This window comes from Felis catus, chromosome D4 (genome assembly GCF_018350175.1).
Source record: "Felis catus isolate Fca126 chromosome D4, F.catus_Fca126_mat1.0, whole genome shotgun sequence".
Taxonomy (NCBI): domain Eukaryota; kingdom Metazoa; phylum Chordata; class Mammalia; order Carnivora; family Felidae; genus Felis; species Felis catus.
In genome coordinates, this window is record NC_058380.1 from 50092898 (window position 1) to 50107008 (window position 14111).

At 35.4% G+C, this 14111-nt stretch overlaps 1 protein-coding gene across 2 annotated transcripts in view; it reads right to left on the minus strand.

Moving 5' to 3' along the window:
• Positions 1-6111: 6111 nt before the first annotated feature.
• Positions 6112-14111, minus strand: part of CAAP1 (caspase activity and apoptosis inhibitor 1) — a 52222-nt gene continuing 44222 nt past the window's right edge. For both annotated transcript variants that reach the window (XM_003995527.5, XM_006939188.4), the window contains exon 6: positions 6112-7316. In XM_003995527.5, the coding sequence (XP_003995576.1) occupies positions 6970-7316 (347 nt within the window). In that variant the 3' untranslated portion in view covers positions 6112-6969. The remainder of the gene's footprint in view (positions 7317-14111) is intronic.

The window sequence follows — 14111 nt, forward strand, 5'->3', positions numbered from 1 at the left end:
TAGGCAGTTAAGAAAAACAATGAGCTCTTTTTAGATTCAGGCAGGTTATCACTTACAGTGAGAAAACAGTGGCCAAAAGGTGCCAATTCCTCATGGCCCTTATGCAGGGTGACACCAAAGAAAATGGGACCAGATGGAAGAGGACTAACGGGACACTCTATTGCTGAAGAGCTAATGCCATGCTGTAGCTAAGCAACTGTCTAGCCTGTAGCAATGTCCTAAGTGGAGCATGACAGAAAGTCTCAAGTTTCAAAGAAACCAAGGAGGCAGATGGGAAAACTGCTTCAAGACATCTTTCTGCAAGACAGGGAGGCTTCCTCATGAAAGAAAGGCAAATAAAATGTTCTTATGACTACTCTTCACAAGACCACCATGTTCATAAGAGGATCACAGGTTGTTGCACCTGTGTTGTAGGCTGGTCAGAGGTACAAACTCTGCCTGCATGGCCTACCAGGATACGTGCAAGGTCACCTGGACACCAGGGTGGAGCCACTGCCCTACAGACACATGAGCACAATGCTACCTTTAAAAGGAAATATTTGGAGAATAAAAAACTTAAAGATCTTTGAGATATTAAAAATGATAGAAAAAGCTTTAAAATCAATGGAAGAACTAGAAAAGAATATTGAGGAAATATGAAAGTACAAGAAAAAGATGAAAACCAGATAATGAGAAGTAAAAAATTTAATAATCAGGCTAGATGTCAGTATCTTAATAAAAGGAGTTCCAAAAACAGAGAATAGAGAAAAAAAAATAGAGGGAAGGAACTCCATATCTAAGAAGTAATATTTAAAATTTTCCCATGGCACTGGGGCACATGGGTGGCTCAGTCAGTTAAGCATCTGGCTCAGGTCATGATCTCGTGGTTTGTGAGTTCGAACCCTGCGTCAGACTCTGTGCTGACAGCTCAGAGCCTGGAGCCTGTTTCAGATTTTGTGTCTCCCCTCTCTCTACTCCTCCCCCGTTTGTGCTCTGTCCCTCTCTCTCTTTCTCTCAAAAATAAATAAACAAAAAAATTTTTTTTAATTTTCCCATGGCACAAAAACAGACACTCAGATCAATGGAACACAATAGAGAACCCAGAAATGGACTCACAAATGTATGGCCAACTAATCTTTGACAAAACAGGAAAGAATATCCAATGGAATAAAGACAGTCTCTTCAGCAAGTGGTGCTGGGAAAACTGGACAGTGACATGAACAAAAATGAACCTGGACCTACACCATACACAAAATAAACTCAAAATGGATGGAAGACCTAAACGTAAGACAGGAAGCCATCAAAATCCTAAAGGAAAAAACAGGCAAAAACCTCTTTGACCTCAGCCGCAGCAACTTCTTACTCAACACGTCTCCAGAAGCAAGGGAAACAAAAGCAAAAATGAACTATTGGGACCTCATCAAAATAAAAATTTTCTGCAAAGCAAAGGAAACAATCAGCAAAACTAAAAGGCAACCAACGGAATGGGAGAAGATATTTGCAAACGACATATCAGATAAAGGGCTAATATCCAAAATCTATAAGGAACTTATCAAACTCAACACCCAAAAAACAAAGAATCCAGTGAAGAAATGGGCAAAAGACATGAATAGACATTTATCCAAAGACGACATCCAGATGGCCAACCGACACATGAAAAAATGTTCATCACTCATCATCAGGGAAATACAAATCAAAACTACATTGAGATACCACTTCACCCCTGTCAGAATGGCTAACATTAACACCACAGGCAGTAACAGATGTTGGCGAGGATGCGGAGAAAGAGAATCTCTTTTGCACTGTTGGTGGGAATGCAAACTGGTGCAGCCACTCTGGAAAACAGTATGGAGGTTCCTCAAAAAAATTAAAAGTAGAACTACCCTATGACCCAGCAATTGCACTAGTAGAGATTTATCAAATGGATACAGGTATGCTGTTTTGAAGGGGCACATGCACCCCAATGTTTATAGCAGCATAATCAACAATAGCCAAAGTATGGAAAGAGCGCAAATGTCCATCAATGGATGAATGGATAAAGAAGATGTGGTATATCTATACAATGGGATATTACTCGGCAATCAAAAAGAATGAAATCTTGCCACTTGCAAATATGTGGATGGAACTAGAGGGTATTATGCAAAGCAAAATTAGAAAAATTTGTCAGAGAAAGACAAATATCATACGACTTCACTCACTTGAAGATTTTAAGATACAAAAGAGATGAATGTAAGGGAAGGGAAGCAAAAATAATATAAAAATAGGGAGGGGGACAAACATAAGAGACTGTTAAATATAACAAATAGGGTTGCTGGAGGGGTTGTGGGAGGGGGATGGGCTAAATGGGTAGGGGCATTAAGGAATCTACTCCTGAAATCATTGTTGCACCATATACTAACTTGGATGTAAATTATAAAAAATAAATTATAGAAAGTCAAAAAATTAAAATAAAATAAAATAAAATAAAATAAAATAAAATAAAATAAAATAAAAATAAAATTTTCCCCAAACTAAATGACCTGAATTTCCCCACTAAAAAAGTTCACCAGTGATTAACTCAAAGGTTGAAAAAGGTTCATTCTCTGACACATCATCAAGAAATTTCAGAATACCAAGAATAAAGAGCCTAACAGCTTCTGAAGAGAAACAAACAGGACACACGTAAGTATCAAGAATCAAAATGACAAATGACTTCTCAACAGCTTCAGTGGAAGCCGGAAGGCACAGGTGTAATGTTATAAAATTCAGGACAATGATTTCTAGCCTAGACATCAACACTCACATAATGTTTCAATTCAGTGTATGGACAGAACTGACCCATGCTGAGACACACTAATGAATCAAAACAATGTATTGTTCATGAATTCTTTCAAAGTAAACTGTTGGAAGAGGCACACCACCAAAATAAGGGAATAAACTAAAAGATAAAAACAGAAGATTCAGGAACTTGGGATATCCAACATGAGAGAGGTGAAGCCCAACCAATCCAGATTAACATAGAACAGAGAGTTCCAGGAGAAACGTCTTTAAGGGGGGGGGGGGGGGGGGGGGGGGATGGGAGATTATACATTTGAATCTCCTGAGAAGAGATTTACACCCCTTGAGGACAATTAGGGTGTAAGTTAATGCGTGCTACAAAGAACACTGAGCAAATGAAGTAATAGGGTAATTATAATACCAAAAAACTTAGAACAGAAATTAGACCAAAAAAGAAAATATAATTATAGATACCACACAACCCATTTGTGAATAGTATTTACATATCAAAATAGTATAAATAGTGAATGTTAACCAAGACGTGTGATGTAACTGCACTGTATTAGGAGGAAGGAGGAGGAAGGTATGTGTTTAGGGAAGGAAGAGGTAGAAGGAACGGATCTTCGTCTTCATATTCCAAAACAGGTCAGTGAAACCTAAAACTGAAATATCAAGAAATAGCATAATAATTATGTTACTTAGAAATACAGAGATTAATAGAAAAATAGCTAAAAGATTTGAAAGTGGTTATCTCTTAGTAGCAAAAGCTGGTAAAAAGAATAGGAAAGGAGAGCTCTGTTTTTCCATTTTTAAGCCTTGAGGGAGAAAAACCTTTATCAACTTAAAAATCATCTACTTATTATCTTGAAATTAAATAAAACAGTAAATTAAGGATAACTTAAGTTTATACACCAATTTGAATAATTCTAGACAGTATACTTACCAAAAGATCCTGACAATACTCTAATAGGCAAAAGGAAAAAAGGGAAAAAAACCACAAAAACTGGACTGTTGTTCATATGCAGCAACACTGTAGTACAAAAAAGATTAAACAGATTGCTTCATTTTTGAATCAGTAGAAAGGGGAAGGGAAGAGTTAAGAAATAAGTTTACCAAATTGTATAGTATTCTGTACTGAAATCACAGAGTATAACAGCAGAAGGAAATCTTATATATTGGCTAACAATTTATGTCCCTCATTTTTACAGTTACTTGTGCAAAATAAGACTGCTCTGCTATTAATTCTCAACTCTTTGCATCACAGTGCATTTCAAAATAACAAATATCAAGTCAATATATTTGTATGCCTATTGATATGCTCATTAACCACTTTTTGTTTTGAAATTTTTTTAATGTTTATTTTTGACAGAGAGGGAGACAGAGCATGAGCGGGGGAGGGGCAGAGAGAGAGGGAAACAGAATCCGAGCTCACAGAACAGAGCCCAATGCGGGGCTTGAACTCAGAAACCATGAGATCATGAACTGAGCTTAACCAACTGAGCCACCCAGGTGCCCCCTCACAGGTTTTTAAGATCTATACCTGAGTGCATGTGAATTAGTAGGAATATCGAAAACTGGCTCAAGGCCTAATGCATAGGACCCCTTATTATCAGTTAACACCTATCTTTCAAGATTTGGGTCAAGTTCCTCCTCAAATATCAGGATACTTCAATTTGGATAAAAACAGTAAGGCTGTCAAAAATTTTTTTGCTGGGGCGCCTGAGTGGCTCAGTTGGTTAAGTGTCTGACTCTTCTACTCAGGTCACGATCTCACAGTTCAGGAGTTCAAGCCCCACATTGGGCTCTGCACTGACAGCACAGAGCCTGCTTGGGATTCTCTCTGTCTGTCCCCGGCTCTCTCTAAATAAATAAACAAACTTAAAAATTTCTTTGCTCTTTTATTTTACTAATTACACACCACCTCAAAATTCTCCTTACCTTGGCCAAACGGGAAAGGAGGCATGAAAAGCAGCAGCACCCACATCTCTATTATTACTCGGTCTATTCTGTGCTCAAATCTATCCTGTAACATCCCTGAGTCTGAGATTCTGAACAAGACTAAACACCTCAGAGGCATTTAATAAATACCTGTGAGCTGGTGACTTAAATGGCAGCATTAGATCAATATATGGTATTTTCTAAAACAAACGTATTCCTATTCTCTAAAGCCATTTATTTTTCAAAAAGTCCTCATGTCTTTCAACGTTAAAAAAATAAAAAGGAGTGAGAGGAAAAGCTGATTTTCCAAGGCAGGAAACTAAACAGCTTCTAATTTGTGAAGCTTATTCTATCTCCCACATACCACTCTGGTCCGATGCCCTGTATACCGTTCTGCACACTGAACAGAGCAGACACACCATGCTGCACAAAGGGGGTGACCCGTCAGCTACAGAGCACTCACACCCTGGTCTACAGCTACAGGTCATCTACTGCATTTTATAATTAGTAAGCAGCAAGACAGCTTGTTCCGTATTGCTGTGTTCTTATTGCAATTTTTAGTTCAAGTTGGAATTTAAAAATTATTTTACTGTAATCATTGCTTTCTCATCTTGAAGCTATAACTGTGAGAACTCACTAGTGGAATCACACCCGCATTGGGGCACCTGGGTGGCTCAGTTGGTTAAGTGTACAATTTCGGCTCAGGTCACCATCTCACCATTCGTGGGTTCAAGCCCCAGATTGGGCTCTGAGCTGTCAGAGCCTGGAGCCTGCTTCAGATTCTGTGTCTCTCCCTCTCTCTCTGTCCCTCCCCGCTCATACTCTGTGTCTCACTCTCACAAAAATAAACATTAAAAAAAAAAAAAAAAGAAAAAAAAGAAATGAAATCACACCCACATTTACCTAAGAGAAGTACCTTAAATGATATAGGCCTGTGTTACATTAGAAAGATTCAAGGGGGGGGGGGGGGGGGGGGGGGCGGGGAATGACAGGATTATTTAAAGTCATGTTCAAAAACAACAAAAAATAAATTTGTAACTTTGCAACTCTAATGTTTCATAACACACTCTATTTCCGGAAGAAACTAAGATTTACATGTAATTAATAAAACACAATCCCTGCAAGTCTTATCTATGAGGAAAATCCTCATACAACACTAGGAGAGCAGGACTTACAAATAATATATACTTGTAAGCAAATATAAAAGCAATGGTTTCAGATTTATATTTTAAGAAAAAAATTAATTTAAGAGTCTCTACCTAAATTTTTTTTGTATCAAACAACTACAACTAGTTATAGGGCAAAAAGCATCTGTTATTGTGGCAGAATGTTAATTTATTTACAAAAACTATACAAAATTAGATTAATTATAACACCAACTTATCAAAGCTTCCTGAAATTAATTTTGCTTTTGGAAATGTATCAAAAGTCTTCAGATCCAGAATGATAGTCTTTATTATTTTTAATTCATGGAATTATAGCACATCAGATCTTCAAGCGAAAACACGAGATAAAAGCCTGTACAATAAAATATTCTTTTCTTGATAGCTTGGAATGTAAATGAAAATATGTTCCCTTTTTGCCGAAGGAAAAAACTTGAACCAAGTGTCCAATAATATCAAATACCTGTTAGAATGGCTTGTCTGCTAGAATTAAAGTTGGGCAATTACTTCCACATTTTAAAAAATGGCCTTAAATTAAGTCCGTTTTTTCTTTTATACAAAACATTTTTCTCAGCCATTTCAGACCCTCTAAACTTTATAACAAAAAATGCTCTTCAGTTTTTACTAGTTAAATCCACACCCAGAGAAGGTGTGTTCAACATGGACTTATTTTAAAAGTGCATATAAGCATGACTAAACTTAAATTGTTGATAAATCTAAGAGCAATAATTTAATTTTCTACCACAAAAATATAGGTAACCTTAAGAGCAACATGCTTGGTCAATCTTTCTTAAGCTTTTAGGTCTGAAGCCAAAACATTTAAAAATGAAGGGGAACAATACAGTGACTCTTTGCTAATGGCTTTTCAGATATCAATTTGCAGACATAAAGACTCATCCAACAAAGTATCCAGGTTATCCAATGATATTTGGCATGAATTCATACAGCAATGACACATATATAATATAAAAGTAACAACAACCAAAAAAAACCACAGGTATTTTAGGCCTAAAATGAGTTTATCTAATAAAGGTTACATGAAAACTATCACGTAAGACCCAAAATAAACTTCATATACAAAACTATACGATGTGGCTTTGTTCAAACACACCTAGAATTCAGATTCAAGTAACTAGGCTGGCTTTTTTATGTCACCAGCTTTCATGAGGGCTTTAATAGCTCTCGCCCTCATCTCCAGTTCTAGCAGCTCCAGCTGCTGTGCGGAAGGCTGAACGTCTTCGGGTGGAGGAGCAGTCAGGGTGGCTGCTTTGGGCTCCTTGGGGCTACCCTCTGCCAGCCCCAGAATCTCATTCACACTTTTCTCAATGTCTTTCTCCAGGTCCTCTATCTGACCAGCTTCGCTCTGGACTGTATTGTCTGGGACCTCAGGAGCAGCAGCTTCCTCGGTGCATGGGCCTTCTATGTCGCTGTCATAAGCATCTGCATTTATACTGAGTACATCACTATCTTCCCCTTTGCCTGTAACAAACAAAAAAGGGGAAAGAACCACGTAACCTAAATGCCCTGGTCAAAATGTCTTTTCTATTTATGATTAATGGGGTACCTTGACCCCACCTCCCACCATGAAGTCCCAAATGCATTCCATAATCTCTGTCCCATCCCTTTTTCCCCTGACTCCTCAACTATGAAAACAGATATAATTTAACGTAAATTTTAATGAATTTTTCATTCCAGTTTAGCAGAACATGGAAGCAGTAGGAAATTTATACCATCACATGATCTCTTTTCCTAATTAAAATGTCACACCACTTTATACCACAGTGAAGCTTCTACATTACAAAATTAAAGGTGATGCTAGATATTGTCTGAATAGAGCATGGCTTATTAACAAAAAAGTAAAATTCCATTCTAGAAACAGTTTAAAAAACTTTACTACAAAAAAAGAAAAAATATCATTGGCAAGCTGGACACCATGTGCAATGCAATTACCTACATCTTTTCATTTGCTTTTTCAAACACTTTGTTATAAATCAATAAATTAAAGGAGAATGCCTAAGGCTATTTTCTAAGATAAAATAAATTTTCATCATGAGGATTTTAATTAATAAAGTTAGTACACTATAATTTTAAAAAATATGTTATAAAACTTGTATAACTGATACTAAAACTTTCAATATACACACAGATTATGGCTCTCAACTACCTTGGCCTTGGACATTACTGAAGTCCAGGTGTTGTTTAAACTTTGAGTGCTCACTTACACCTCCAATTTATTTATCTTTAAAAAAAATTTTTTTTAAGTCATGATCCCCCCCAAAGGTTACCTTTGTTGAGTCTTCTTATAGTAGGAAAAACTTATTTACCAACAGATGGAAAATTCTGATAATACAATGTTATAGGGTTAGGCCATAAACAATTCTACTCCACTGGTTTTGTAATAACAATTTACTGACCTTGACTGATCCTCCTACATCCTAATAATTAAAAAACTACTCCCTATTCTAAAATCAAAGTGGAAAAATAAATTGATAAATTATACGTGTCCACAAAACTGTTAAAAAAAAAAAAGGTTGCAAGTTTTAATTATTTGATGCCAAAGAATATTTTACATATCTTCCCCAAAGAAACAAATATTCCCAAATAGCTAAAAAAAAAAATAAAAATACAGCCGTTTATGTAAAGAAATAATGCTTTATATAAGTATTGCAACTTGAGACAAAAACAAATTTAAGAAATGAAGCGCTAAGTTGCCCATAGCCTCAAAAAGTTCACTTTCATGCTTAGCCATCTTTAATCTAAAATTCTAAATCTGTTCTCACTGATTCTGAGTGAAAACCTGCGGTCTGTTTAAAAGATTTTAAAACATAAGTTTTTGAAAAAATGTAATCTGTTTTTCAAACTATAAGTTGTTGCCTGATAATGAATTAAGAGCAGAAGAATATAATGGTGGGTGGGGAGAGAGGAAAGGTCTGAAATTTGGGATACCTGAGTTCTAAAACTTTACTCTGCTATAAAGTATGTGATTTGAGCAAATCCCTTAACTTCCCAGGATTTCCTGAAATTAAGGCAAATTGTTTTAGGACATCTCTAAAGTGCAAGGTCTAATACTACCCTAAGTTAAGTCTATATAAATGTTTATAAAATGGCAATATTTCAGCTATTTTGTTTTCCCAAGACATGATTACCATTTATCTTTCATTTAATATATTGATCACTTGGATAATCATCCAAAAGAATTTCCCATTGACAGCAGTAGCCAATGAAAGGTAAGTAACATCAGTAAATCTACTTTTTTTCACGCAACAACCTGTGGGGGGGGTTTTAGGGGTTCTTTTGTTGCTTTTTTTAAGCAGTCTCTAGAGCCAACATGGGGCTCAAACTCACAACCCTGAGATCAAAAGTCACATGCTACACTGACTGAGCCAGCCAGGTGCCCCCAAATAACCTTTTAAAAGGACAACAGATTTTCTAGAGAAAAGAAGTACATTTACAATATCCAGGCAATATAAATGAAGCTCACTTATTATCTTGGGTACAGGGTTCAATGTGTAATATTATAACTATCGAATCCCTTATGTGCTAAATCACAAATTCTGAAGTAGCTGTATTTTTATGAAATTAATTTGCTTTGAGTTTATATGTGAGCAAATGATAATAGCAAATCTTAGAGATATTTTCATTAAATAAGTGGAGAATCTACACTCGTAGATCCTGAAGACATACATGGCAAACTTTCCAGCTGAGTATCACTGTCATATACCATCAGCTTATATTTCTGACCAAAAGACTACAAGGATATATATGAGTGTATATAAATATTTTTTAATGGAATGTACATTATGTTCATCTTATTACTGTGTTTTATCAAACACTTCAAATGGCTAAGAACCAGAGCTATATATATTCTCACCTAATTCAGACAATTTTTCAAGCCTATTTATATAAGCTTAAGAAGCAACCACAGCTAAAGAGCCTCTTTGCCCCAAGCTTAAAATAATAAAATCCTTTTTTTATAAAGTTATCAGCACAGGAAATTCAGGGTCAAAGTGTTTATACGCACACTTCCCATGTTTCAAAGGAGGTAAATCTTGACAAGAAAGTTCTTTATATATTCTATGGGTTTGTTTCAAAGTTTTCAGCAGGCAGAAGGTGGGCTTTGCTTTATTTCTTTAAACAGCTATACATATCCTATCACTGAAGAAATGGTGCTCCATGAATTTGGTGTTCTCTGTTTACATTTAAAATTATCCAAAGTCGGGGCACCAGGCTGGCTGTTGGTAGAGCACGTGACTCTTGATCTTGGGGTTGTAAGTTCAAGCCCCATATTGGATGTAGAGATTACTTAAAAATAAAATCTTAAAAAAAAAAAATGATCCATGAGCGCCTGGGTGGCTCAGTCAGTTAATCGCCCAAGTCTTGATTTCAGCTTAGGTCACGATCTCGCGGTTTGTGAAGCACAGGGCCTGCTTCGGATTCTCTCTGTTCCTTCCCTGCTCACTCTCACTCTCTCTCTCAAGATAAATAAATAAACTTGAAAAAAAAAATTATCCAAAGTCTAAGTGCCTGAGTTCTCCATAACGCAGTACTGGTGAATACATTCATAGATTCCATCTGCCACTACACCTGCACCACGGATCCCAAAGCTTTGTAGAATTTGTGTCTGAAACAACTTAGCGTAACACTTCATCTCACAAATGTGAAAACAAGGTGACTTGGACAATGTAACATGGTAAATTATTTAAAGATTTAGGATCCTACTTCACTATTCCTTAATTTTCATCATTCTACTGACTTGCTTTTTAAAGTATCATTTGCAAACACATGAATACACTTCCAAAGATAATTTATTCTCATCCTTGGTATTAGGAATTTATAGTTTTTTTTCTTGTCAATTATGATCCTCAAGGTAGAAGCAGTGAAACTTGTACATTTTTTCTAAAAAAGTAACCTTACCTCAAAATGCTTCATTCATAAGTCTTACAATATCAGTGTTGTCTGTTCTGTCCTTCCACCAGTCCGCATGCGTGTCTGTGTGTGTGTGCGTGCGCACGTATGTCTCAGGTTTGCTTTTTGTTAAAATAAAAATTTTAAATGTACGTGTGTGTTATCTTAGGTTTGCTTTCTGTTAAAAGTTTTAAATACCCAATTGGAAGTACACAAACGTCCAAGAATTATTAATCACAAAGATTTTGAGGGATAAAAATTTTAAAGGATTTTAAAGTTATGCTAGCATATTTAAACCTCAATAGAGCCTACATTCTACTTGCTAATAATTCAACTTAAGAGTAGTTTTAATGCACAAAACGGAGGCATATCTAATGTTATGAGTGACTGTATGCTCGTGAAACTTCCTGATAGTGAATTATTAAATTAAGCCAGGAGACAAACCTTAGAACATAGAATAATTAAATATCTGTCTGAATTCCTGCCGAGGATGGCAAATTGAGCACACATATCTAATTCCCTTCTCTACCAAGAAGCCAATGAAGTGACAGAAGGCCGATACTTAAAAATACAATAATAGCATAAATACTATAAATTAACTGAGAATAAAACTAACATCAGTCCTTTATAAGTAAAATGCAAAATGGAGAATCCATAAAGGGGAAAAATCAACAAATTTAGCTAAATAAATAGTAGGACCTCTGGGTGGGGGACATCATAAATAAAATAAGACAGAGGCACTCTATAAGAAAATATTAATGAAATATAATACATACAATGTCCAGGTATCATTAAGAGATAACTAAAAACAAGGGCAAAGGGTAGAAACAAGTCAAGCATTTCACAAACTATGAAATACAAAAAGCATCAATACATAAAAATGCTCAACTTAATTTCTAACCATGCAATGCAAATTAAAATATTACTTTTAACTCATTAGTTACAAAAAGGAATTTTACCCATCTGTAAAAAAATTAATAAATTTATAAGATGGAAAAATGATCAAGACATGATTAAGTGAACAAAGAAAACTAAAGAGTAATAACTATATTTAGATTCAAAATAACAGTAAATGATTAATAGTGGTTACTTCTGGGGAGGAAAGTTAATGTAGAAAAAAGAAAGTGAGCTTTCCAATTTTGCCCTATGAACATATGTATTTCTTCAACCAGTTCTAAGAATATAATCCTTATAAAAAGTTTAAAAAAAAAATGAAACCATAATATTAGATAACACAGAAGGGTATCATCTAAAAAGACATTTTGCAGGATTTTTACAAAATGTAAGCAGGCAGGATGAAATTGACAGAAAATAAAAGCAGAGCAAAACCACAGCCAAAGACACCACACATAAGTGTAACTCTTTCTTAGAGAATCTTGGAAGCAACGAAGAGTTGGCTGTGAAACACAGCAAGATAATTAAATTAAATCCATTCAGAATAGTTGGGCCAATTGAACACTTCCTTCTTTCTCTTCCCTTCCCTACCACATGCCCAAGCACTCTAGTGGGAGGCCTACCTCATCCACTTAAAGAGCTCTCCTAGAGTCTGAGATATATCTAAACAGCTACTGATGAAACCCAAACCAGCTTTCAGAAAAACCCAGCTACAGTAAGTAAAGAACCAAGATGAACAAAGGATGAAATAAAGAAAATCTAGGGATCAAAAGATAATCTAATGGGGGAGAAGGAAGGGCAGAGGAGTCTAATTAGTATCCTTAGAGAGACACAAGTAGACTCCGGAGCCATAAAGTAAGTACATGATGCAGTGAAAGAAGAACAGAGAACAAGAAATGTTAGAATTTTAAAACACAGTTATCAAAAGCAAACATTCAGTGGTTGCTGGAAGACAGTGAAAGAAAAAAAACCTCCTATGTAGAAAAGAAATAAAAATATATTTAGAATATGCAATAAAAGTTAAGAGATGAATGACCCATGAGTCCAACAACTTAATATAATTTACTCAGCAAATATTACTGAGCACCTACTATGTACAAGACACTGTTTTAAACATTAAGGAAACAGTGAATAAAAAAAAAAGTCCTTGTGCTATATTTAAATCATAGGAGACACTATAAATAAATGTCAGGTGTTATGAAGAAAAATAAAGCATGATAAGAAGACACTAGCAGGATGCTTTCAGAGAGTGATCGATGTGATTTGATAAGGAAACTGAGCAGAGAAGTGAATAAAGTGATAGAATAAGTCAGAAAACAGAAAAAAGGGTAGAGAGGGAAAATTATGACAAAAAAGGTGATCTGAGGTGAAGAAGGTCTTCTTAGTGAAAAAGCTTGCCAACTGCAGTGTATCATACCTAAGACACATCCTATAAAAAAATCAGAACCCAGGGGGGAAAAAAAAATTACTAAAAATTCCCAGAAGAAAAAAAACTAGATTACCAACAAAAGCTAGCCTCAAGAAATCAAGACCACTTCTATCAGCCCTGTGAACAAGATATCCCTATGGCTATGAACATGATCACAAAAAAGAGAAGTAATGGTATATTATGTGCCTCAAGGATACAACGTTGCTTCTAAAATATTGTCAAAAATTGAACATGAATCTGATCAAGGTTCAGTATCCAACTACCAATTTACAGAAAAATAACATTAAATAGAACAATGGTATGCAATCAGCAAAATTCGAACTGAGAAACTCTGACAATCTGGTTTAAGAAACTTCGAAGAGAAGGGGGGAGCAAAGGAGGGTGAGAGGGAGGGATGGGAAGGAGGAGCATACAGATTAAAAAGAGACTTAGAATCCAAACAATTGTAACATAGGGTACTTATCTGGATGTCCATTCATACAAATATAGTTTAAAACTATTATAAGACAACCTGAGAAAACTAACTACTGGATTATTTGAGGATTAAAAACATCACTATTCGGTAAACCCTAATGAAATACTGGATCTAAACATTAATAGCTACTAAAACCATTAGGTGGTAGTCTGATAACACCTGTACCAATCAATCTTAACATCACAATACTACCAATGAATATAAGCGGTAGGTTAAACCTGAACACTTTCTGAATATATGATATTAAGCAAAGTTAACTTTTTAAGGCATTGTGATTATGCTTAAAAAGAGATCTCTAGTCTTTGAGATACAAACATATTGAAATATTTATAGATGAACTGAAAAGAGGTTTAGAATCTGCTTTAAAATAATCTAGCAGTATGAGCAGGTAGGGGTATGCATGAAAGAATTAGCCATAGGTGGATAACTGAAAATGGAGAGAGGTACATGGGAGTTAATGCTATTTTTTTACTTATTTTTGTCTGACAATTTCCAAGATAAAAAGTCTGTTTATGGTGATTTCTATTCAGAAACCTACAGTAACAATTTTGAAAATACCTTAAAATATATA